The sequence below is a fragment of the Entelurus aequoreus genome, linkage group LG23 (genome assembly GCF_033978785.1).
Source record: "Entelurus aequoreus isolate RoL-2023_Sb linkage group LG23, RoL_Eaeq_v1.1, whole genome shotgun sequence".
In the NCBI taxonomy this organism is placed as follows: Eukaryota; Metazoa; Chordata; class Actinopteri; order Syngnathiformes; family Syngnathidae; genus Entelurus; species Entelurus aequoreus.
The window spans coordinates 38,228,842-38,255,914 of record NC_084753.1 but is presented as its reverse complement, the minus strand read 5'-3'; the positions used below and the strand labels follow the sequence as shown (position 1 = coordinate 38,255,914).

General features: G+C 40.1%; 1 protein-coding gene across 1 annotated transcript; it reads left to right on the top strand.

Moving 5' to 3' along the window:
* The first annotated feature begins 1,818 nt into the window (after positions 1–1,818).
* Positions 1,819–20,088, top strand: LOC133640609 (gastrula zinc finger protein XlCGF57.1-like). The gene is made up of 3 exons (XM_062034126.1): positions 1,819–2,220; positions 3,449–3,715; positions 17,768–20,088. The coding sequence occupies exons 1-3, from the start codon at positions 2,118–2,120 to the stop codon at positions 19,255–19,257; spliced, it is 1,860 nt and encodes a 619-aa protein (XP_061890110.1). The 5' UTR covers positions 1,819–2,117; the 3' UTR covers positions 19,258–20,088.
* The last annotated feature ends 6,985 nt before the right edge of the window (positions 20,089–27,073 follow it).

Below are 27,073 nucleotides of genomic sequence, written 5' to 3'. Positions count from 1 at the left end.
ATCGGAAAAATATCGTTTTTGAATCGAGAATCGTGTTGAATTAAAAATTTTTTTATTTTGAATCGAATCGTGACCCCAAGAATCGATATTGAATCGAATCGTGGGACACCCAAAGATTCACAGCCCTAATATATATATATATATATATATATATATATATATATATATATATATATATATATATATATATATATATATATATATATATATATATTTATATATTTATATATATATATTAGGGCCCTAATATATATAATTATTATAAATCAATTTTTTTTTTTCAATTCAACACGATTCTTGATTCAAAAACGATTTTTTCCCGATTCAAAACCATTCTCTATTCATTCAATACATCGATTTCAGCAGGATCTACCCCAGTCTGCTGACATGCAAGCAGAGTAGTAGATTTTTGTAAAAAGCTTTTATAATTGTAAAGGACAATGTTTTATCAACTAATTGCAATAATGTAAATTTGTTTTAACTATTAAATGAACCTAAAATATGACTTATTGTATCTTTGTGTAAGCCACTGTGACACTATTGTTCTTTTTTTTTTTTTTAATACATGTCTAATGATGATGTCAATGAGGGATTTTTAATCACTGCTATGTTGAAATTGTAACTAATATTGATACTGTTGTTGATAATATTCATTTTTGTTTCACTACTTTTGGTTTGTTCTGTGTCGTGTTTGTGTCTCCTCTCAATTTATTGTGGTTGTGGGTGTTGCTGGGTCGGTTTTGGAATTGTATTGCGTTGTTATGGTATTGCTGTGTATTGTTTTGTTGGATTGATTAATTTAAAAAATTAAAATTAAATAAAAAATTAAATAATAGAAAATAGAAAAATTAACCAATTTAAAAAAAAAAAGAGAATCGATTCTGAATCGCACAACATGAGAATCGCGATTTGAATTCGAATCGATTTTTTACCACACCCCGCGTCTGCCTCACAATACGAAGGTCCTGAGCAGTCCCGGGTTCAATCCCGGGCTCTGGGTCTTTCTGTGTGGAGTTTGCATGTTCTCCCCGTGACTGCGAGGGTTCCCTCCGGGTACTCCGGCTTCCTCCCACCTCCAAAGACATGCACCTGGGGATAGGTTGATTGGCAACAATAAATTGGCCCTAGTGTGTGAATGTGAGTGTGAATGTTGTCTGTCTATCTGTGTTGGCCCTGTGATGAGATGGCGACTTGTCCAGGGTGTATCCAGCGCCCCCCGCGACCCTGAAGGGATTAAGCGGTAGAAAATGGATGGATGGATGGATGGATGGATATATACATATATATATATGTATATATATATATATATATATATATATATATATATATATATATATATATATATATATATATATATATATATATATATATATATATATATATATATATATATATATATATATATATATATATATATATATATATATATATATATATGCATGCAATTTTTACACATATATATTTGCATGGATATATATAGATATAATATATATAATGGCAAACGAAATTTAAAAAGAACATGAAAACCTCCCACATTCTAAAATACATTATAAAAACGATTAGCATCAAAGACAAAAATTAGTGTATTCTTTTTTTAAATTTTTTTATTTTTCTTTCCTTATGCTACTGTTGTTTCAATACATTGTTAAAAATTTGAATATGTTTACGAAAATGAGTTGTATGTCTTTGTTTTGAAAATGTAAAATGGACAAGTTTACTTTTATTTTCAGAATGTTGAAATAGTTGTAGCGGTGGGGGTTCTTGTTTCTCTCGCGAGATCTGACAACACTGCGCGCGAACCAAACACGTCGAGGATAAAGCAAGATGGCGTCTGACGGTGAAGACGTTATTGCAGTCGTCACAGTTCAGTGTTCTTAATCTGTGCGTCCATGTACACATATATGTCCTTTATTAGACTCTATTAAATAGAGTAAACATCGTTAATAACTGTTTGCATCCGGTTATATTAGTCTGAGCGCACTTTGATGCTTTTCGAACTAGCTTAGCTTGCTAGTTAGCTTAGCTTGTTAGCTGCTAACAAAGAGAGGCGGAAGTGATCAAAACACATCGCTAAGCAGAGATCAAGTGTGAGTGTAAAGTGTTGTGATTGTGTGAAAATGTGCGAAAGAACGATAGCAGAGTACGAGGAGGAACTTTGTCCAACAAAAGAGGAGAAGGAGCGACAACATCAAAAACATCAAGTTGTGTTACACAGAACAGGTTTGTTTACTTCTTACTCTCACATGTTTACTAACTTTATATTTATTATTAACACTATTCTTAAATAAATTGTCTATAGGAAGATTAATTGTCATGTGAGGATGATGCACTGATTGTTTTATGTTGTTCATAAAAACGAGACAGTTTCAGACACACAATATTTATGAGAGGTTGATGTTCCTCTCAGTTTGTAACAATGTGTATCAACATGTTTACACAAAACTCACACAGTCACCGGGGGAATATTCCAGAGAGCAGGTTAAGTGCAAACTCCTGAGTATGTAAAGCTTGAGAGTTTTACCTCCAAAAATAGAGAGGTAAGACGAAGTCAGAGTCAGTTACCATGGTAACTGACGATGGTTGATTGATGGATTGAGACTTTTATTAGTAGATTGCACAGTACAGTACATATTCCGTACAATTGACTACTAAATGGTAACACCCGAATAAGTTTTTCAACTTGTTTAAGTCGGGGTCCACTTAAATCGATTCATGGTACAAATATATACTATCATGTAAACGTAGCCTGCTAGCTGGCAGGTTTGACAAGTTATTTATGTGTGTAAAAGCTACACTGACCTGTTATTTCCTTCATATTGGTGCAGCCATTAACCTAATACAACACCTACTACATCCACCTACTCAGTGGCCTAGTGGTTAGAGTGTCCGCCCTGAGATCGGTAGGTTGTGAGTTCAAACCCCGGCCGAGTCATACCAAAGACTATAAAAATGGGATCCGTTACCTCCCTTCTTGGCACTCAGCATCAAGGGTTGGAATTGGGGGTTAAATCACCATAATAATTATTCCCGGGCGCGGCCACCGCTGCTGCTCACTGCTCCCCTCACCTCCCAGGGGGTGATCAAGGGTGATGGATCAAATGCAGAGAATAATCTCGCCACACCTAGTGTGTGTGACAATCATTGGTACTTTAACTTTTTAATGTGGCAGTGATTGTCGAAAAAACAAAGCCTGATCTGAAGATGACATCTTGATCTCATACCATCTCAAACCAATTGGCCGTTCATTATTAAGTGAAATGTCTTATAGTCGCTTAAATTTGTCTTTAAACAAGCAACACTATGTTTTATCCAGTTACTTGATTAGTCAAAAACATTTCCAGTAGAACACTTGATTAATAACATTTTCAATAGCTACAGTCCTATATTTCATGTACGATTTAATATTTAGCATATAGGAGCTAAAATGTGTTTTGTTTGTGTCCTGTAGACATCCATCAGCTGATTGGACACCAAGAAGAATGTCTCCCTCATCTGCAGGGGGACAGTTTCACTTCAGAGTATCCACAGCCCTCACATTTTAAAGGGGACGAGGGGGATCCACAGCCCCCCTATTTTAAAGAGGAAGAGGAGGGAGAGTGTCCTGTAGAGCAGGAGGAGGCTGATCTCACCAAGTTTCCACTGACTGTTGTCTCTGTGAAGACTGAAGAGCATGAAGACAAACCACCTGAGTCCTCACAGCTTCATCACAGTCCAAGTAAGCACAACATCCACATATCATCTAATACAATGTTTGTGACACATGTTCATCCGGGGGCCACATTTATGACTAAAGATGGAGATATACTTGCTTTTTAACACGTCCATTTAAAAATGAATACTCATCAATCATCAACAATGTAATTGCTGGGGTGTAACCATGTGACCTAGAGGCCGTCCTCCTTACCTCACGTGGTCAAATGAAGATAAACATTCAATATGGCTACTGTTTATTTACCTTTAGCAGCACATATGTCAGCATATTTCAAAGGTTTAGTGGTGAAGATTAGGGATGTATACCAAGTACCATTTTTTTAGTACTGGTTCCTAATTATGTCGTCCAAGATTCTGGACTAACGACACAACTATTTGTATTTTTAATTCCAGCTGACTGACGTAACTATGACACGTTGTCACATTGAGTTCAGCTGCCGCTGCTACACATTAAAATCAGCTTTGAATAATGACAAATAAGGAAGCAACAACACGCAAAAGTTTGATGTGTGTGTTATTGACAAGAAGATGACATAACTGCATTTCACCTTGCACTGCACACATAGTTGACTTCTTTAAGACTTCAAATAAACAGCTGTTGATAAAAGACTTCCCTGCTCTGAGATGTTACACAACATCATGTTGGAGGTGTTCAACCTCTTGTGCTAATAGGAATGATATTTAAAATGCCTTTTTTCCACTTTTTTATTTCCAAAAATTACATGTAGTACCGATAAATACTGGTATCGATAAATAGTATCGATTAGGGTTTCATATCTATAAATTCTTAATGATTTACATCCCTACTGAAGATACAAGCCAAATATCTTAAAAAAAAAAATTCAACGTTTATTTGGATTTAGTTACTTCTCTGATGTCCAGCAATGTCTCAATCAATCTAAATTATTAGTACTAATTAGCAAAGTTTTCTTGTCTTTCTAAAGTCTTTCTTTTGACAGCCCCTTTGCGGTAAAGTTGTCCGAGTGCAAACTGAGGCAGTATTTGTGACTGATAAAACTTTCTGCGAATCAAAATTTAAGAAATTGTACCGGAAAGTTCATTACTTTTGAAGACGGCCAATAAAACGCAATCAGAATCAGAAATACTTTATTAATCCCAGATGGGAAATTCTGATTTTCAGCACAATCCCATTCAAGAGCAGACAAACATTACAGGGAGACAGAACAGGATCGCTGACGGGTCTGCCGACTTCCGGCGCCCTTTACAAAAAAGGTGAGAAACAGGTTAACGCTGGGGATGAGGGGTAAGAAAAAAAAATCAGTCTAAGCCTGGGCCCCTGGAGAGGGGGTCCAGACTGAGGCCAAAGAGAAAAACAAACTCATAGCCATAGCACACATAAACATGTGTGTAAGAGGAAAACATCAAAGAACACAAAGGACATTAAAGACATTAAAAGAGCAGAGCTGATGCAACCAGCTACTTCTACACACAGCCAAAAAAAGTAAAACAACAAAAATAGTAAAACAAATATACACACTGTGGTGGCCTCTGCGGTGTTCCACGCCATTGTTTGCTGGGGTGGGGGGAACATGGCCAGAGACAGGAGCAGACCCAACAAAGCAACCAAGAGAGCCAACTCCACCCTCGGCCGCCCACCAACTCCCGGCCAGTGTCCAGTCTGCATGGATGAGCGAGGATACGTCCAAGGAGACCGAGGTGTCCGATACCTGCTCATTCAGCCAAGACACTGTGAAGCTTGTCCGTCCCGGCTCTCAGCGCCAGCTCCGCAGCCCTGTCTCTTCATCCGCATCTCCTCCAGTCTCTCCAAACTGACTCTGGTATGGCAGAGACCCAGCAGCTGGTCTCCATGGCCAAAAGGCTCCCGGCAGGCAGATCCAGAAGTCCACAAAAAAAGCAAAGCAGAAGTCACCAAAGTGCCACCACTTGTCACACAGTCCCAAAGGGTCCCCAACCAAAAGGCAAAAAAACCCACATGAAATCAAGAAGGAAACATCCGGAACACAAAAGAATGACACAAGAGCACAGAGCTCCTGCCAACAGCAGCCACTACAGCGGCGCCATCTTGGGGAGAAAAAAAACCGTGGACGGAAATTTGACCCGGTTATCTTCTCCAAGTCACGACACTGACATTGTCTTTGTGACAGCGCACCGTCACAATAAACAAAACAAAACACCGGCGGAAAGCGGTAATCGATTAAAAAAACAAACAAGCAAACTGGAGTTTTGACCCGGAGAAGGCAGGTCGGTTAAAAAACCCAAAAACTGCATCCTGGGGACGCGCGGTCTTACGGAAATGCACATCCTTTTTTATTTCAATGCGTAAAAAGTGCGTTAACGCCAACACTGGTTATTAATGTGATTGTCAGACAGCAGTCATTTCCATCCATCCATCCATTTTCTACCATTTGTCCCTCTCGGGGTCGTGGGGGGTGCTGTAGCCTATCTCAGCTGCATTCGGGCGGTAGGCGGGGTACACCCTGGACAAGTTGCCACCTCATCATAGGGCCAACACAGATAGACAGACAACATTCACACACTAGGGCCAATTTAGTGTTGCCAATCAACCTATCCCCAGGTGCATGTCTTTGGAGGTGGGAGGAAGCCGGAGTACCCGGAGGGAACCCACGCAGTCACGGGGAGAACATGCAAACTCCACACAGAAAGATCCCGAGCCCGGGATTGAACTCAGGACTACTCAGGACCTTCGTATTGTGAGGCACATGCACTAACCCCTGTGCCATTAGACAATATTCAAATATAGGTGGTAGTGTTGTAACGATACCAATATTTTGGTACCGGTACTAAAATTAATTCTGTACTTTTCTAAATAAAGGGGACCACAAAAAATTGCATTATTGGCTTTATTTTAACAAAAAATTTTAGGGTACATTAAACATATGTTTATTATTGCAGTTAAGTCCTTAAATAAAATAGTGAGCATACTAGACAACTTGTCTTTTAGTAGTAAGTAAACAAACAAAGACTCATAATTAATCTGCTGACTTGTGCAGTAACATATTGTGTCATTTATCTACCTATTATTTTGTCAACATTATTAAGGACAAGTGGTAGAAATTGAATTAATAATCTACTTGTTCATTTACTGTTAATATCTGCTTACTTTCTCTTTTAACATGTTCTGTCTACACTTCTGTTAAAATGTAATAATCACTTATTTTTCTGTTGTTTGATACTTTACATTAGTTTTTGGATGATACCACAAATTAGTAGTTACAGGATCATACATTGGTCATATTCAAAGTCCTCATGTGTCCAGGGACATATTTCCTGAGTTTATAAACATAATATACATAATAAAAACCGAAAGATGATGTTGTGATGCCAAAAAATATTGACTTGATCATAGTAGTATCGACTAGGTACTAGGTATTAGTTTTGAATGATACCACAAATTTGGGTATCAATCCGATACCAAGTAGTTACAGGATCATACATTGGTCATATTCAAAGTCCTCATGTGTCCAGGGACATATTTCCTGAGTTTATAAACATAATATACATTTTAAAAAAACGAAAGAAGATGTTGGGATGCCAAAAAATATCGACGTAATCATAGTCATTGGAGCAGCAGGAGGAACCCAGTCATGGAAGAAGCCAGCCTGTGGCGAGGGTTATTATAGGTGGAGGATCTGCTCCGTTCGGTGAGCCGGGTCCGGCCGACTCTGCTGATGAGGACAACAACTCTGCCGCTCTGGGGTCTGCCGAGGATACAAGCCCAGGAGGATCTGCGGGGATACAGAGCGAGGGGACATCTGCAGCAGGCGAGACACGGAAGGGGAACTTGGGGGCCCGAGCCTGACTTCTCGATCAGAGGAGCCAACCATCACCTCACCAAAATGGTCCTCTGTTGTAAAGCACCGTAGGGGGAGGAGGTACCCTCCAGTGGTGAGGGCTGCTGGCGGTAAACAACGTGTCCACTCTAAGCCAGTTATTGTTGGGACTGGCACACAAGGTAATATCGGAGTCGTTCAGACTAAACTGGTCAGTGTTTTTGCTACTAAGTTCTCTCCGTACCTCGATCCAGAGGTACTGGCGAGCTACCTGTCTGATAAACTTGCACGCAAAGTGACCTGTGAAATCATAGTCACTGTGGGCAATCGATATAGCTCTTTTAAAGTCTGCACAGAGTGTAAAGATGTTGCAGAGATGGATGTCTCTGATCTCTGGCCAGAAGGCTCTGTGGTCAGGCGTTTTTATGAGCCACGAAAGGCAGTTGTAGTGGGGGCCAACCTACCCCTAGCCTCCTCTCGTGCTGGTGTAAGTGCGGTTGAAGGGGCCTTGCCCGCTCGTACCATGTAACAATGCGTGTGGGATCTTTTAACTGTCGTGGACTGCGTCTTGGCTGCAGCGCCGGGGAACCAGGCTCGGTGTGTAGCTGTTGACAACCTGCTGCTCAACTGTGACATTTTATGCTTACAAGAGACTTTCCTCCCCAAAAAAGACCTGGGACTCTTGAATTATTTTAATGTATACTTGCCAACCCTCCCGTTTTTAGCGGGAGAATCCCGGTATTCAACGCCTCTCCTGACAACCTCCCGGCAGAGATTTTCTCCCGACAAACTCCCGGTATTCAGCCGGAGCTGGAGGCCACGCCCCCTCCAGCTCAATGCGGACCTGAGACTGAGTGGGGACAGCCTGTTCTCACGTCCGCTTTCCCACAATATAAACAGCTTGCCTAACGAATTCAAACGAATGGAAACAAGAATTTCAGTTCATCCAGGACAGTTCGAAGGGGAAGGTGTATGTTGCCTGTAAATATGTAGAACAGACTTCTCCATTGAACACGGTGGCCGAAATGATATACTCATCATGAACGGAGAAGTTAAACAGGACAATACTGCCATCTAATGGATAGCCACCAGAACACTGAAATTCAAGTATTTCTTTTATGTAAGTAAAATGAATAAATATATATATATATAGCTAGAATTCACTGAAAGTCAAGTATTTCATACATATAAATTATATATATATATATATGAAATATATATGAAATTTATTGAGATGGCCTGAACGTCTTTGTAAAAATAAAAAATATATTTAAAAAAAATACTCTTATTATTATTTTTAGGTTAAAAAATATTAAATCCATTTTTGAAATGTATGACTTTGTCATAACAGGTTAGAGGTTAGCAAAGATTATTCTGGCTGTATGGAGATGACCTAACAACATCTTTTATGATTTATTAATACAAATATACAAATATACATAATAGGTGTGTGTGTATATATACAGGTATATATATACTGTATATATTTACACACACACACACACACACACACACACACACACACACACACACACATATACATACACTATATATATATATATATATATATATATATATATATATATATATATATATATATATATATATATATATATATATATATATATATATATATATATATATATATATATATATGTTAGGGCTGCAACAACTAATCGATTATTAAAATAGTTGCCGATTAATTTAGTCATCGATTCGTTGGATCTATGCTATGCGCATGCACAGAGTTTATTTTATTTTATTTTTTTAAATAAACCTTTATTTATAAACCGCAACATTTACAAACAGCTGAGAAACAATAATCAAAATAAGTATGGTGCCAGTATGTTTTTGTTTTTTTCAATAAAATACTGGATAGGATAGAAACGTAGTTTGTCTCTTTTATCCGATTATTAATCGATTAATCGAAGTAATAATGGACAGATTAATCGATTGGTGAATTCTAGCTGTAAATAACCACGCCCCCCGCCCCCAAACCCCCCCCCCCCACCTCCCGATATTGGCGGTCTCAAGGTTGGCAAGTATGTTTTAATGATAACTTTTATGGAGCTGGTGAGTCAACGACTGACCTGTCCACGGGAATTGTAAGAGGGAGGACAGCGGGAGGTGTTGCTGTGCTCTGGCACAAAAAGCATGATGCAGTTATTAGTGTTATTAGGCTCGAAGTTGATTGTGTATTGCTGTTCAGTATAAGTCCAACAATAGGGAGTTTATTGCTCTTAATGTGTACACTCCGTATAAATGTAAAGACAATGAGGATGACTACATGTTTAGACTTGCTTTTATTTATTTATTTTTATACAGGATAATCACTGTATGTGTATTTATGTGGTCGGTGACTGGAATGCTGATATTTCTGATGGCAGCTCTTTATTTGCAAGGCACCTAATTCAGTTTTGTGATGATAATGCACTCACCTTATCTAGTCAAGGGTTGTTGCCAGCTGATAGCTATTCTTATATTAGTGAAGCCTGGCCATACTTGCCAACCTTGAGACCTCCGATTTCGGGAGGTGGTGGGCGTGGTTGGGGGCGTGGTTAAGAGGGGAGGAGTATATTTACAGCTACAATTCACCAAGTCAAGTATTTCATATATTTATATATACTGTATATATATATCTATATATACAGTATATCTGTATATATATATATATAGATAAATATATCTACATCCTGAAAATATGCAAACAAAACTGTGTTTAGATAATTGATACTTCAAACTTGCATAAATAAATCTTAAGGAATATAACATAACTTGGCTTCTGAGAGCTTCAGAATGTAATGAATAAAATGCTAAAGTTGTTGATAAACAAGTAATTATTTTAATAATTAAATATGGTCATTTTAAATGAATTATTATGATCATTTAAAATTAATTATTTCAAATATCCATCCATCCATCCATCCATTTTCTACCGCTTATTCCCTCCGGGGTTGCGGGGGGCGCTGGAGCCTATCTCAGCTACATTTATTTTAATGTATAATTCTATGGCTGGATGTAATAAGGAGTCAGAAAAAATACAAATAAAAATACAAATAATTTAGATGTTTTTAGCAAAATATAGTAAAAATTTATTTAGTTTTGTTTTTTTTAAATTAATAAATATATTTATTTTTAGGTAAGATAAACATAATAATACAATTTATCTCTAGTCTGGATAATTTAGTTCTTGTCAACCTTGTCAAATAAATCAATCACCAAACAGGCACTAACATGGAACCCACAGGGAAAAAGAAACAGAGGGAGACCAAGAACAACCTGGAGAAGAAGCACGGAACAGGAGATGAGGGCTGAGGGGCTGTCATGGCAACAACTCGACCGAAGGGCACAAGACCGGAATGGATGGAAGGCTTTCGTCGGCGGCCTATGTTCCTCAGGGAATACTAAGGCCTAAGACATAAGACAAGACAACCTGTTGTCCTCCCGTCTCTTCCCCGAGGATGGCTCCATGAGCTGGGCAAACACCTGGAGATGCCCTACGTCAACAACACGGTCGGCAGCCCGTCGGTGCGCAGCTCGTACATCGCCGCCCTCTACTTCACCCTCAGCAGCCTGACTAGCGTCGGCTTTGGCAACGTGTGCGCCAACACGGACTCTGAGAAGATCTTCTCCATCTGCACCATGCTCATCGGCGGTATGCCGGACGCCTCGTATGGAATAACGTGATTGGGCAGGCACGCTGTTTATATCGTGGGAAAGCGGATGTGAAAACAGGCTGTCCTCACGCATGGAGCTGGAGGGGGCGTGGCCTCCAGCTCCGGAGATTTTCGGGAGAATATTTGTTCGGGAGAGGCGCTGAATTTCGGGAGGGTTGGCAAGTATGAGCCTGGCACACAACATCATGGCTTTGGGGGGTGGACGGGTCCTGACTGTTGTTTGTGCTTACGCACCAAACAGCAGCTCAGAGTACCCACTCTTTTTGGATTCCCTTGAGGGAGTATTGAAGAGTGCTCCCTCGGGTGATTCCCTTGTTCTGCTGGGGGACTTCAACGCTCATGTTGGCAACGACAGTGAACCCTGGAGAGGCGTGCTTGGGAAGAATGGCTGCCCGGTTCTGAACCCAAGTGGTGCTTTGTTATTGGACTTTTGTGCTCGTCACGGATTGTCCATAACAAACACCATGTTCAAACATAAGGGTGTCCATATGTGCACTTGGCACCAGGACATCCTCGGCCGCAGTTCCATGATTGACTTTGTAGTTGTGTCATCGGATTTGCGGCCTCATGTTTTGGACACTCGGGTGAAGTGAGGGGCAGAGGTTTCTATCAATCATGGTGAGCTGGCTCCGATGGTGGGGGAGGATGCCGGACAGACCTGGCAGGCCCAAACGCATTGTGAGGGTCTGCTGGGAACGCCTAGCTGAGTCTGCTGTCAGAGAGAGTTTCAATTCCCACCTCCGGAAGAACTTTGAACATGTCACGAGGGAGGCACTGGATATTGAGTCCAAGTGGACCATGGTCCGTGCCTCTATTGTCGAGGCGGCTGATTGGAGCTGTGGCCGCAAGGTGGTTGGTGCCTGTTGTGGCGGTAATTCTAGAACCCGCTGGTGTACACCAGCAGTGAGGGATGCCGTCAAGCTAAATAAAGAGTCCTATCGGGTTCTTTTGGCTCATGGGACTCCAGAGGCAGCGGACAGGCACCGACAGGCCAAGCGAAGTGCGGCTTCAGCGGTCGCAGAGGCAAAAACTCGGACATGGGAGGAGTTTGGGAAAGCCATGGAAAACGACTTCCAGACGGCTTCGAAGCGATTCTGGTCCACTATCCGCCGCCTCAGGGGGGAAGCAGTGCACTGTCAACACCGTGTATGGTGAGGATGGTGTGCTGCTGACCTCTACTGCGGCTGTTGTGGATCGGTGTAAGGAATGCTTAGAAGACCTCCTCAATCCCACCAACACATCTTCCTATGAGGAAGCAGTGCCTGGGGAATCTGTAGTGGGCTCTCCTATTTCTGGGGCTGAAGTTGCCGAGGTAGTTAAAAAGCTCCACGGTGGCCGCGCTTGGGAATCATTTGGTGATTTAACCCCCAACCCTGGATGCCAAGCAAGGAGGCAATGGGTCCCATTTTTATAGTCTTTGGTATGACTCGGCCGGGATTTGAACTCACGACTTTGCAGTCTCAGGGCAGACACTCTAACCACAAGGCCACTGAGCAGGTCAATGGTTAATCCATCCTAAATAGAAAATAAACCTTAGCAAAAGTTAGCTAACAATTGAGTCATTGGTAACCGCTCTATTCTGCCTATAAAGTGCTCTAAATAACATCCTAAAACCCCTTCAACATTTTAAATACACACGGTAAGTATATATGTAATTTAGTAACATTCTTAATAACATGTCATATTTACATATCTTGCTCATTTTAAGCTGACGATGTCTGCTCTCACTGGGATGCCGACTGATGGGATGTTCATATCTTCCCGTTAAGATGAAGAATTAATCCTCACAAAGGGTTAAAAAAGAGTGGGTGCAAAAAAGCGTATTTTTGTGTCTTTCTTGCCATCTCCGGGTCTAAATTGGATGTCAAAGTTGACCAAGTTCTCGGTTTATGTCCACAACCTTCACCATATAAGTGAGAAGCATGATTTATAATCTATAATTAGCTTTCACCATCTTAGAGGCGAGAAAGCAGCTCAGTATGTCAATATAGCAGCATAAGCTAGTTACTTCTGTGATCAATGCGCCGCTAAAAGTAGGTCCTTAACGTTAGCGCTTATAATAACAATATCGCTAATACTTGGTTAATATTCAGGTATTGTTGGCAGTTTTTGGATGGTTATTTGGAGGACTTTGTGGGTCTAATAGAGAAGCTCCCATTAACTCCAATGTTAGTTGATTTTTGCTCACGTTTATTTACTAATTAGAATTCATAAACATTTAAAACATATGTCTTACATAAGGATTGTGAATGATAGGCGACATTTTTAAAAAAAAGTGTAGTTTCCTTTGAATTTGTCAGATAAGTAAACAGTCCTTAAAATTCAAGATGAAAAACAATTGAGGTTGTTTATAGATATTATCCACAATGAAGTTACAGTAAAACTAAGCACACAAGGGAAGTACATTCATATACACATGAAGTACACACATGTGTAAGAATCATGTTAACCACCAAAATATCGTCTCGTTCTCCTAAAGCCAATATCGAGTATCCTTTGGTGAGCTGACCGTATCGTCACACCCCTAGTTGAAAGCACACCAACCCCATGACATGACACTTCCACGTGATGTAGAACAGGAGTACATTTTAAACGTACACACACATCTGAAGAATATTAAAAAATATATATTTGGTGGGCCAAACAAAATGACTCAGCGAACCAATATTTAGTATGGGCGATATGACCTAAAATCTATATCCTAATAACAATATATGTCACAATTTATCATTTGGTATATGGTTGATAATAGAAGAATTTCAAAGCGAATTACAAAAGCTCCTAATTTGGCAGCTGACATATACAGTAACATATTGTGTCATTTCTAATTGTATTATTTTGTCGAAACTATTATTATTAATGTACTTGTTTATTTACTGTTAATATCTAGTTACTTTATTTGAGAAAATAATACTGGAAATGATGTAATATTTTACTGCATATTTCAGCAACTAAATTAGGAGCCTGTGTAGCCTGTTTTAAAATGGTTCTATTAGTAATTCTATATGAAATAATATATCGCAAAATCAATTTTAAACAATATCGTCTATCCATAGTAAAATGTCCTGTCGTCCTGGTTTGTTTTTATCCATCCATCTTCTTCCGCTTATCCGAGGTCGGGTTGCCGGGGCAGCAGCCTAAGCAGGGAAGCCCAGACTTCCCTCTCCCCAGCCACTTCGTCCAGCTCTTCCCGGGGGATCCTGAGGCTTTCCCAGGCCAGCCGGGAGACATAGTCTTCCCAACGTGTCCTGGATCTTCCCCGTGGCCTCCTACCGGTCTGATGTGCCCTAAATACCTCCCTATAGAGGCGTTCGGGTGGCATCCTGACCAGATGCCCGAACCACCTCATCTGGCTCCTCTCGATGTGGAGGAGCAGCAGTTTTACTTTGAGCTCCCCCCGGATGTCAGAGCTTCTCACCCAATCTCTAAGGGAGAGCCCCGCCACCCGGCGGAAGAAACTCATTTCGGCCACTTGTACCCGTGATCTTGTCCTTTCGGTCATAACCCAAAGCTCATGGCCATAGGTGAGGATGGGAACGTAGATCGACCGGTAAATTGAGAGCTTGGCCTTCCGGCTCAGCTCCTTCTTCACCACAACGGATCGATACAGCGTCCGCATTACTGAAGACGCCGCACCGATCCGCCTGTCGATCTCACGATCCACTCTTCCCTCATTCATGAACAAGACTCAGAGGTACTTGAACTCCTCCACTTGGGGCAGGGTCTCCTCCCCAACCCGAAGATGGCACTCCACCATTTTCCGGGCGAGAACCATGGACTCGTACTTGGAGGTGCTGATTCTCATCCCAGTCGCTTCATACTCCGCTGCGAACTGATCCAGTGAGAGCTGAAGATCCTGGCCAGATGAAGCCATCAGGACCACATCATCTGCAAAAAGCAGAGACCTAATCCTGCAGCCACCAAACCGGATCCCCTCAACGCCTTGACTGCGCCTAGAAATTCTGTCCATAAAAGTTATGAACAGAATCTGTGACAAAAGGCAGCCTTGGCGGAGTCCAAGCCTCACTGGAAACGTGTCCGACTTACTGCCGCCTCACTGGAAACGTGTCCGACTTACTGCCGGCAATGCGGACCAAGCTCTGACACTGATCATACAGGGAGCAGACCGCCACAATCAGACAGTCCGATACCCCATACTCTGAGCACTCCCCACAGGACTTCCAGAGGAACACGGTCAAATGCCTTCTTCAAGTCCACAAAGCACATGTAGACTGGTTGGGCATACTCCCATGCACCCTCAAGGACCCTGCCGAGAGTATAGAGCTGGTCCACAGTTCCACGACCAGGACGAAAACCACACTGTACCTCCTGAATCCAAGGTTCGACTATCCGGCATAGCCTCCTCTCCAGTACACCTGAATAGACCTTACCGGGAAGGCTGAGGAGTGTGATCCCACGATAGTTAGAACACACCCTCCTGTTCCCCTTCTTAAAGAGAGGAACCACCACCCCGGTCTGCCAATCCAGAGGTACCGCCACCGATGTCCACGCGATGCTGCAGAGTCTTGTGAACCAAGACAGCCCCACAGCATCCAGAGCCTTAAGGAACTCCGGGCGGATCTCATCTACCCCGGGGCCTTGCCACCAAGGAGCTTTTTAACTATCTCAGCAACCTCAGCCCCAGAAATAGGAGAGCCCACCACAGACACCCCAGGCACTGCTTCCTCATAGGAAGACGTGTTGGTGGGATTGAGGAGGTCTTCGAAGTATTCCCTCCATCGATCCACAACGTCCGCAGTCGAGGTCAGCAGAACACCATCCTCACCATACACGGTGTTGATAGTGCACTGCTACCCCTTCCTGAGGCGGCGGATGGTGGTCCAGAATAGCTTCGAAGCCGTCCGGAATCGTTTTCCATGGCTTCCCCGAACTCCTCCCATGTCCGAGTTTTTGCCTCCGCGACCGCTGAAGCCGCACACCGCTTGGCCTGTCGGTACCTGTCCGCTGCCTCAGGAGTCCTATAAGCCAAAAGAACCCGATAGGACTCCTTCTTCAGCTTGACGGCATCCCTCACCGCCGGTGTCCACCAACGGGTTCTAGGAATTATGCCACGACAGGCACCAAATACCCTGCGGCCACAGCTCCAATCAGCCGCCTCAACAATAGAGGTGCGGAACATGGTCCACTCGGACTCAATGTCCAGCACCTCCCTCGTGACATGTTCAAAGTTCTTTCGGAGGTGGGAATTGAAACTCTCTCTGACAGGAGTCTCTGCCAGACGTTCCCAGCAAACCCTCATAATGCGTTTGGGCCTGCCAGGTGTGTCCGGCATCCTCCCCCACTATCGCAGAAGAAAGCTCCGCCCCTCTCTTCACCCGAGTGTCCAAAACATGATGCTGCAAATCCGATCACACAACTACAAAGTCGATCATGGAACTGCGGCCTAGGGTGTCCTGGTGCCAAGTGCACATATGGACACCATTATGTTTGAACATGGTGTTCCTTATGGACAATCTGTGACGGGCACAAAAGTCCAATAACAAAACACCACTCTGGTTCAGATCTCGGCGGCCATTCTTCCCAATCACGTCTCTCCAGGTTTCACTGTCATTGCCAATATGAGCGTTGAAGTCCCCCAGTAGAACGAGGGAATCACCCGGGGGAGCACTCTCAAGTACTCCCTCGAGTTAATCCAAAAAGGGTGGATACTCTGAGCTGCCGTTAGGCGCGTAATCGCAAACAACAGTCAGGACCCGTCCCCCCACTCGAAGGTGGAGGGAAGCTACCCCCTCTCTTCCACTGGGTTTAACTCCATCGTGTATGATCTGAGCCGGGGGGCAACAAGAATTGCCACCCCAGCCCGTCGCCTCTCACTGCTGGCAGCTGAGTGTAAGAGAGTCCAGCCCCTCTCGAGAGAACTGGTTCCAGAGCCCTTGCTGTGCGTCGAAGTGAGTCCGACTATATCTAGCCGGAACTTCTCCACCTCACGCACTAGCTCAGGCTCCTTCCCCCCCAGCGAGGTGACGTTCCACGTCCCAAGAGCTAGCTTCTGTCGCCGAGGATCGGACCGCCAAGTGCCCTGCCTTCGGCTTGCGCCCAGCTCACATTGCACCCGACCTCTATGGCTCCTGCTATGGGTGGTGAGCCCATTGGAGGGGGGACCCACGTTGCCTCTTCGGGCTGTGCCCGGCCGGGCCCCATGGGGACAGGCCCGGCCACCAGGCGTTCGTCATTGTGCCCCACCTCGGGCCTGGCTCTAGAGGGGGGCCCAGGTGACCCGTGTCCGGGCGAGGGAAATCTGGGTCCTTTTTTTTTATTTTTCATGGAGGTCTTCGAGCTACTCTTTGTCTGATCCCTCACTTAGGACCAGTTTGTCTTAGGAGACCCTACCAGGGGGCATAAAGCCCCCGGACAACATAGCTCCTAGGATCATTGGGACACGCAAACTCCTCTACCACGATAAAGTGGCAGCTCAGAGAGGAGGGTTTGTTTTTATTTTCCTGTGAATAATGTTGTAAAGAGCAGCGTGTTTGTGCGTCACTGAGATTTCAAGACAGTTCATACGATAACTTGTTTTTCCTATGTGCATGTAAAAGTACTGAATGCATTGTGTGACTGAGCAGAGATGGTGTGTTTGTCTTGCAGAGGTCTGTGAAGAACATCTTCACCCTGAGCAACAGAAGTGGAGCTTCAGGATGCGGACGGAGGAGCCACAGCCCTCCCACATTAAGAAGGAAGAGGAATACCCACTGATCCCCCATTTTAAAGAGGAAGAGGAGGACCCACTGACACCCCATTTTAAAGAGGAAGCAGTGGATCCACTGAGCCCTCACATTAAGGATGAAGAGGAGGATCCACTGACCCCTCACATTAAAGAGGAAGAGGAGGAACACAGCATCAGTCAGCAGGGAGAGCATCTTGAAGGACTGGAGGAGGTTGATGTCACCAAGATGCCAGTGACTGGTGTCCCTGTGAAGAGTGAAGGTGATGAGGTCAAAGGTGAGAGTGAGGAGAATAAAGAGGCGGAGCTTCCATGCAGCAGCTCAACTCAACACATGACAACAGAAGCTGATGGAGACCACTGTGGAGGATCACAAGCAGACAAGCTCTTAGCTCCACTATCAGATAGTGAGGACACAACGTCACACTCTCCTGACACTGATGATGAACACTCTAAAGATGATAAGACATGTCACACTGACAACACACACTTCACATGTTCTCACTGCGACAAAACCTTTAAATCTAGTAATTTGAAAAGACACATGAGAACACACACTGGAGAAAAACCTTTTTCATGTTCAATCTGCGGTAAAGATTTTACTCATAGGCACGATTTGAAAATACACATGAGAATACACACTGGAGAAAAACCTTTTTCCTGCACAGAATGTGGTAAAAGTTTTGTAAGAAATCAAAGTTTAAAAGCACACATAAGAACACACACTGGAGAAAAACCTTTTTCATGTTCAGAATGCGGTAAAGATTTTACTCATAGGCAACATTTGAAAATACACATGAGAATACACACTGGAGAAAACCCTTTTTCCTGCTCAGAATGTGGTAAAAGTTTTGTAAGAAATCTAAGTTTAAAAGAACACATGAGAACACACACTGGAGAAAAACCTTTTTTATGTTCAATCTGCGGTAAAGATTTTACTCATAGTCAACATTTGAAAAGACACATGAGAACACACACTGGAGAAAAACCTTTTTCATGTTCAACCTGCAGTAAAGATTTTACTCAAAAGCACCATTTCAAAGCACACATGAGAATACACACTGGAGAACAACCCTTTTCATGTTCAATCTGCGGTAAAGATTTTACTAGAAGGGACCATTTCAAAAAACACATGAGAACACACACTGGAGAACAACCTTTTTCATGTTCAATCTGCGGTAAAGATTTTACTCGAAGGGACCATTTCAAAAAACACATGAGTACACACACTGGAGAAAAACCTTTTTCATGTTCAGTATGTTGTAAAAGTTTTATACAAAGACAGCATTTGAAAAGACACATGATAACACACACAGGAGAAAAACCTTATTCATGTTCAATCTGCAGTAAAGATTTTACTCAAAAGCACCATTTCAAAGCACACATGAAAACACACACTGGAGAAAAACCTTAAATATGTTCAGTATGTTGTAAAAGTTTTATACAAAGTCCGCATTTCAAAAGACACATGATAACACACACAAGAGAGAAAGTGTTGAGTTGCAGTGTGTGTGGTGAAAGATTCTCTTCTAAGTACCAGTGTGAGAAACACAAGTGTGCTGGTGAGAACAGCAGCAGCAAATGAAGATGCAGGATTTGAAATAAACTGTCAAAACTTTAACTTTGACCTTCGCATAGATTCTAACATTTATAGATTAGATAGTTTAGATTATTGTTTTTTTTCAGTCAAGTACATGTTTTAATATACACTATTGTGTACTTTTATTTACAAATTAACACAACACTTTGACTGTAAAGGTGAGAATAAACATGATACAAATCGTTTTTTATGTGTACAGAGATATTCAGAAATATTTTTTAATTTTCAATGATGTTATAGATGAACTCCTTTATATGATGTACATATGTGTTTTACATTTGTTTATACTTTTGATTTTGAATACACATCATCCCTCTTAGTTCATATTTACTGGTTTACATCTGAAACATCTTCTGGACCACTTCTGGAAGCATATTATTATTTACTTTATACATCATTTGAGCAGTTGTGTTTTATACGAGATCATTTACTTTTAAAATGTGTGACTTTATGAATCATTGGTTGGGTCTCAATAATCCATTCTATTAATTATCTTTATTACTCTCTTTTGTAATATGAATATGGTTTTATATGTATGTCCACTTTATGCAATATGTAGATTAGAGAAAATGGCAACATTAAATGTGGAAAGTTATGAAGGATAGTTTTGTTTTTAATCTACATTTCTAATTAAAAAACTACACATGAAAATTGTTTTTTAAAGTTGTACATGATTTGTTTGACCCTTTCTTAGAATCCCTCAAACAATAACAATTTCGGAAAACATGGGAAAGTTTGGAATGTTAGGGACAAGTCAATAATGTACATCATCCCACAGAGCTTTATTGTACATCCATCCATTTTTTCTTCCACTTGTCCCTTTTATTTTATATGTATAGCCTTTAATCACAAACTTGGCGGCCAAAGGGTGTTGCGTTTTGTAGAAACTCCTTCTATCAGAGTGCTGTTCAACACAGTAGAGGAACCCAAGGATGCGCAGGACGCTGAGTAAAACACTTCTTTTACTGTGGAAATATACTCACAAAAACAATCCAAACAGGAGGTAACAAAAAGCGACGGTGCGAAAAAGAGAAGACAAAATGTGCATCGTGGAAAAAAGAACAAAAGCTACTTGTATACAAAAATAAACTCAACTTGGTTTGGAATTACAAGACGTGCACACTACAAAACAACACCAAGATGGATGGCACTTGGAATGGCCAAGGTAGCAAAATACTCGAAGCATAGAATCAACTGGCGTGGAGTGGAATCGCCGAGTGCCATCCAGCTGTCAAGGTGCTGCTTAAGTAGCACCAGGGTCAATTGGAAGCAGCTGTGCACGTCCCACAACTCCGCCCACAAGGGCAACATAGGAACTCTAGGAGGAAGGAGAAATGTAAGAACAATGTCAACTGCACCAAAAGAGGAAAACTGACAATACAAACCACAAGGTGGAAACAGGCTGTGACAACTTCCCTCAAATTAATTTGGAAAATAATGGACTGAGCATAAGAGATAAATCATCACAAATGAAGTGAAATCATTCAAAAAGTTTACATTTGTAACTCACTTCTATCCAAAATCCTCCAGGATGTTTCTCCAGAATGTTCCATTATATATATATATATATATATATATATATATATATATATATATATATATATATATATATATATATATATATATATATATATATATATATATATATATATATATATATACACACACACACTACTACAGGTACTATAATATGCTATGTTTAAAATGGGCGGATGTCATACTTTTGTGAATGTTTTCTGCCTATCTGTGTTGGCCCTGTGATGAGGTGGCGACTTGTCCAGGGTGTACCCCACCTTCCGCCCGATTGTAGCTGAGATAGGCTCCAGCGCCCCCCGCAACCCCTAAGGGATTAAGCGGTAGGAAATGGATGGATGGAAGAATACTAATAAAAATAGTAAATGGTTATACTAATAGAAGTAGTAAAAGTTTGTTTTTTTTAAAGTAAAACATTTATTTTTAATTCCTCTACAGCAGTGGTCCCCAACCTTTTTGTAACTGCGAACCGGTCAACTCCTGACAATTTTACCCCGGACCGGGGGGCGGTGATGGGCCACGGCGAGGCGGTCGTTGATTGTTATGAAATAATAATAAACGTGAATCCACTGTGTACTCAACCCATTACATACATAAAAAATCACGTGGAAAAATATATAAATGACAAGAACCAGCAATTCCACACTACTTTCTTTATGAATGTTATTTTTCAACAGCTGAAATAAAGTTGCCCGTTTGAATGGTCAGATAAACCTCCTGCATGTAGGTGTGCCCCAGACTCTCAAGCTCTCCTCTCCCTCACCTCCCTCACCTCCCTCACCTCCCTCTGTTGGCGACCACTGTAACGCTCTCTAATTTTGGTTGCTATGGTAACGTTTACATGCCTTCAAAATAAGATACAGATACAACATTAAAAACTAATATAAAGTGCATGAAAAGTTTAACTCACCATAACGCTAAATCAATGGGAGCCCAGCATTGGCGTTGTTAGGCCTATTTTAGGGGGGCTCAAGCCCCCCTAAATAATTTGGTGTTAATAATTTTTATTTTTTTTAAAATTTTTTTACAAATACATGCCGACATATTCATTATAAAGTAGCCCGAATACGAGTTTAAATAAATAATCATATAACCTGTCATTATTCACTCAGTTTCCCCTCACTTCATAGCGTAAGTTAGTGAGCCCCTTTAGTGCGTCGGTATCCAATCCATTCCACTTGTTCATATAGAAAATGCCCACATCACTCAAAATCCAGTCCGCATTTTCTCTGCGACCTTGCTTGCGGTCCTGCAGGTGTACGAAGCACATTAGCACACAGCACTGCAGAACAAGAACCTTGTGTCTGCAATTGTAAATAATTTAGTTTTTAAGTTTTGTGTTTCTTGTAGAATCTATATAAAGTAATATACATTAGCCTATTGTTAAAATAATGAAAAAAACATCATTAAATATATATTTTTTATTGTATTGTTACATTAATAGCTGTTATTATAGGATGGCTTGTTAAACATTTCATAGGATTTTCAGAGGGTGGAAAAACCAAGATATTTAATATAAAATGTAAAATGAATAAATACATAAAAAGAAAAAGAAAAAAAATGGTTAAAAGCCATCGTCCCGGGGAGCATTTAATTCCGTCCCGTGCATTTTTTTTACCATCCCCGGGACGATGGGACTACGTTAATCTCAAACCCTGGAAGTTACATTTTATTGTTTGCATTATTTGTTTCAGCATTGCACTTTGAAGATGGTCCCTCAGCTCTTTGACAGTTTTGGCTCTTTTTCAGATCAGCAGTCTTTCTTATTTACAGTATATATAAAAGTTTCTCATTTCTATTCAGACTTCCATATATATTTAATTTCCTTAACGGCTTGCCATAATATATATATATATATATATATATATATATATATATATATATATATATATATATATATATATATATATATATATATATATATATATATATATATATATATATATATATATATATATATATTATATAAAAGCCAAATTATCCCGGTCCAGATATTACTTTAATTCAAGTATTAAGTAATATTTCCAGGGCTTGAATTTACAACCATTTTAGTCACATATGTGCCCAAAATGTAATCTGTGCAACTTCAAAATATTTGGGAACAAACAATTATTGTATTGTGACCTAAAGTGGTGGCATTAGCCTCTTTGTTGTGAATGAATAATAGAGGCTAATGCCATGACTTTCATTGTGTTTCAGTGTATCTTGAAGGATCATGCAAGTCATTGTTTCTTGTTGATGCTGTAAACAAAATGTCACTGTGCAAACCCATGTTTGTTGTTGTACTGAACACACATTGAAAAGAAACCGACTGAAATAATAATAATAACAATGAATATTTTCTAAGTCTTTGTTAGCCGTTTGTGAAGTTTTGTGCTCGTGCGCTACGTTCGCTAGGATCCTGTGCATCTCCAGGGGGCTAAGCCCCCCCTGTCCTTAAAAGCTAGTGACGCCCCTGGAGCCTAGCTTGTTTCTCTGCAACATTACGGTCCCAACTGGGGGTGGTGGGAGACAAAGACACCCCGAGTGTGTTGCTTATGTCCAGTCTGCTCAGTTGTTTTGTTTTGGTGGCTGTCACTGCAGAAAATCCCGCTTCACACAGATAGGATGTCGGAAATGGCAACAGGGTTTTTCAGTGCTGTGGTGGCGATCTCGGGGTATTCTGCCATGATTCTAATCCAGAATATTGTTGTCTCAAACACACTTTTAAGGCTGCTTGGTGAACGAAGGCGCAGGCTCAGTCTCACACAAAATCCCTGCTAATGTTTGAGAGCCAGTCGCCGCATATTATGCTGAGCGGGCTTAGTGCATGGGAATCACTTGTTGCGATAAATCCATATTTCAAGTATGGCTCCTGGTATTGTCTAATAAAGCTTTCTTTTTGTTAGAAGCCGTAGGCTGTTCTTCTCTCTCTTCGATGTGCCTTTTCCCCTTCACAAAGAAACTTTCCAAAGACGTCTGTTTTTTACTCATTTTGCTAGCTGGGTTAAATTTTGCAGCTCAAGTGATCAAGATATAACCGAGAGAATCCAGTCATTTTTCAAAATAAAACATCGTTCGGGCTCAGGTAATAAATAAAACAAAAATAACTAATTATTTCTTGCGCGGCCCGGTACCAATCGATCCACAGTCCGGTACCGGCCGTGACCCGGGTGTTGGGGACCACTGCTCTACAGCACAGGTGTCAAGCTAATCATCCATCCATGCATTTTCTACAGCTTGTCCCTTTTTTGGGGTCACGGGGGGTGCTGGAGCTTATCTCAGCTGCATTCGGGCGGAAGGCCGCGTACACCCTGGACAAGTCGCCACCTCATCACAGGGCCAACACAGACAGACAGACAACATTCACACTCACAGTCACACTATATACAAACCCCGTTTCCATATGAGTTGGGAAATTGTGTTAGATGTAAATATAAACGGAATACAATGATTTGCAAATCCTTTTCAACCCATATTCAATTGAATGCACTACAAAGACAACATATTTGATGTTCAAACTCATAAACTTTTTTTTTTTTTTGCAAATAATAATTAACTTAGAATTTCATGGCTGCAACACGTGCCAAAGTAGTTGGGAAAGGGCATGTTCACCACTGTGTTACATGGCCTTTCCTTTTAACTACACTCAATAAACGATTGGGAACTGAGGAAACTAATTGTTGAAGCTTTGAAAGTGGAATTCTTTCCCATTCTTGTTTTATGTAGAGCTTCAGTCTTTCAACAGTCCGGGGTCTCCGCTGTGGTATTTTACGCTTCATAATGCGCCACACATTTTCAATGGGAGACAGGTCTGGACTGCAGGCCGGCCAGGAAAGTACCCGCACTCTTTTTTTTACGAAGCCACCCTGTTGTAACACGTGCTGAATGTGGCTTGGCATTGTCTTGCTGAAATAAGCAGGGGCGTCCATGAAAAAAACGGCGCTCAGATGGCAGCATATGTTGTTCCAAAACCTGTATGTACCTTTCAGCATTAATGGTGCCTTCACAGACGTGTAAGTTACCCATGTCTTGGGCACTAATGCACCCCCATACCATCACACATGCTGGCTTTTGAACTTTTGCGTCAATAACAGTCTGGATGGTTCGCTTCCCCTTTGGTCCGGATGACACGATGTCGAATATTTCCAAAAACAATTTGAAATGTGGACTTGTCAGACCCCAGAACACTTTTCCACTTTGCATCAGTCCATCTTAGATGATCTCGGGCCCAGAGAAGCCGGCTGAGTTTTTGAATGTTGTTGATAAATGGCTTTCGCTTTGCATAGTAGAGCTTTAACTTGCACTTACAGATGTAGCGACAAACTGTATTTAGTGACAGTTGTTTTCTGAAGTGTTCCTGAGCCCATGTGGTGATATCCTTTAAAGATTGCTGTCGGTTTTTGATACAGTGCCGTCTGAGGGATCGAAGGTCACGGTCATTCAATGTTGGTTTCCGGCCATGCCGCTTACGTGGAGTGATTTCTCCAGATTCTCTGAACCTTTTGATGATATTATGGACCGTAGATGTTGAAATCCCTAAATTTCTTGCAATTGCACTTTGGGAAACGTTGTTCTTAAACTGTTTGACTATTTGCTCACGCAGTTGTGGACAAAGGGGTGTACCTCCCCCCATCCTTTCTTGGGAAAGACTGAGCATTTTTTGGGAAGCTGTTTTTATACCCAATCATGGCACCCACCTGTTCCCAATTAGCCTGCACACCTGTGGGATGTTCCAAATAAGTGTTTGATGAGCATTCCTCAACTTTATCAGTATTTATTGCCACTTTTCCCAACTTATTTGTCACGTGTTGCTGGCATCAAATTCTAAAGTTAATGATTATTTGCAAAAAAAATAAATGTTTATCAGTTTGAACATTAAAATATGTTGTCTTTGTAGCATATTCAACTGAATATGGGTTGAAAATTATTTGCAAATCATTGTATTCCATTTATATTTACATCTAACACAATTTCCCAACTCATATGGAAACGGGGTTTGTATATATATATATATATATATATATATATATATATATATATATATATATATATATATATATATATATATATATATATATATATATATATATATATATATATATATATATATATATATATATATGTATATATATATATATGTATATATATATATATGTATATATATATATATATGTATATATATATATATATATAGTGTATATATGTGTATATATATATATATGTATTTATTTATATATATTTATTTATATATATGTATGTATATATATATATATATGTATGTATATATACGTTTATATACAGATATATATATATATATATCTGTATATATATGTATATATATATATATATATACAGCTATATATATATATATATATATATATATATATATATATATATATAGCTGTATATATATACATATATATATATATATATACAGCTATATATATATATATATATATATATATATATATATATATATATATATATATATATATATATATATATATATATATGTATATATATGTATATATATATACAGCTATATATATATATATGTATATATATATATATATATATATATATATATATATATATATATATATAGCTGTATATATATATAGCTGTATATATATATACATATATATATAGCTGTATATATATATATATATATATATACAGCTATATATATATATATATATATATACGTATATATATATATATATACAGCTATATATATACATATATATATATATACAGCTCTCTCTCTCTCTCTCTCTCTCTCTCTCTCTCTCTCTCTCTCTCTCTCTCTCTCTCTCTCTCTCTCTCTCTCTCTATATATATATATATATATATATATATATATATATGTATGTGCAATATTACCCTTCGAGTGCAATACGTCCGACATTGATTGTTATTTTATATATATATAGCTGTATATATATATACATATATATATATATATATATATATATATATATATATATATACAGCTGTATATATATATATATATATATATATATATATATATATATATATATATATATATACAGCTATATATATATATATATATATATATATATATATACAGCTCGCTCTCTCTCTCTCTCTCTCT

Excerpts from the sequence above, each read along its gene's own strand:
- LOC133640609 (XM_062034126.1), top strand. The coding sequence starts at position 2,118 with ATGTGCGAAAGAACGATAGCAGAGTACGAGGAGGAACTTTGTCCAACA. Across the intron at positions 2,221-3,448 it reads AGTTGTGTTACACAGAACAG|ACATCCATCAGCTGATTGGA; the intron begins GTTTGTTTACTT and ends TGTGTCCTGTAG. Across the intron at positions 3,716-17,767 it reads ACAGCTTCATCACAGTCCAA|AGGTCTGTGAAGAACATCTT; the intron begins GTAAGCACAACA and ends TTTGTCTTGCAG.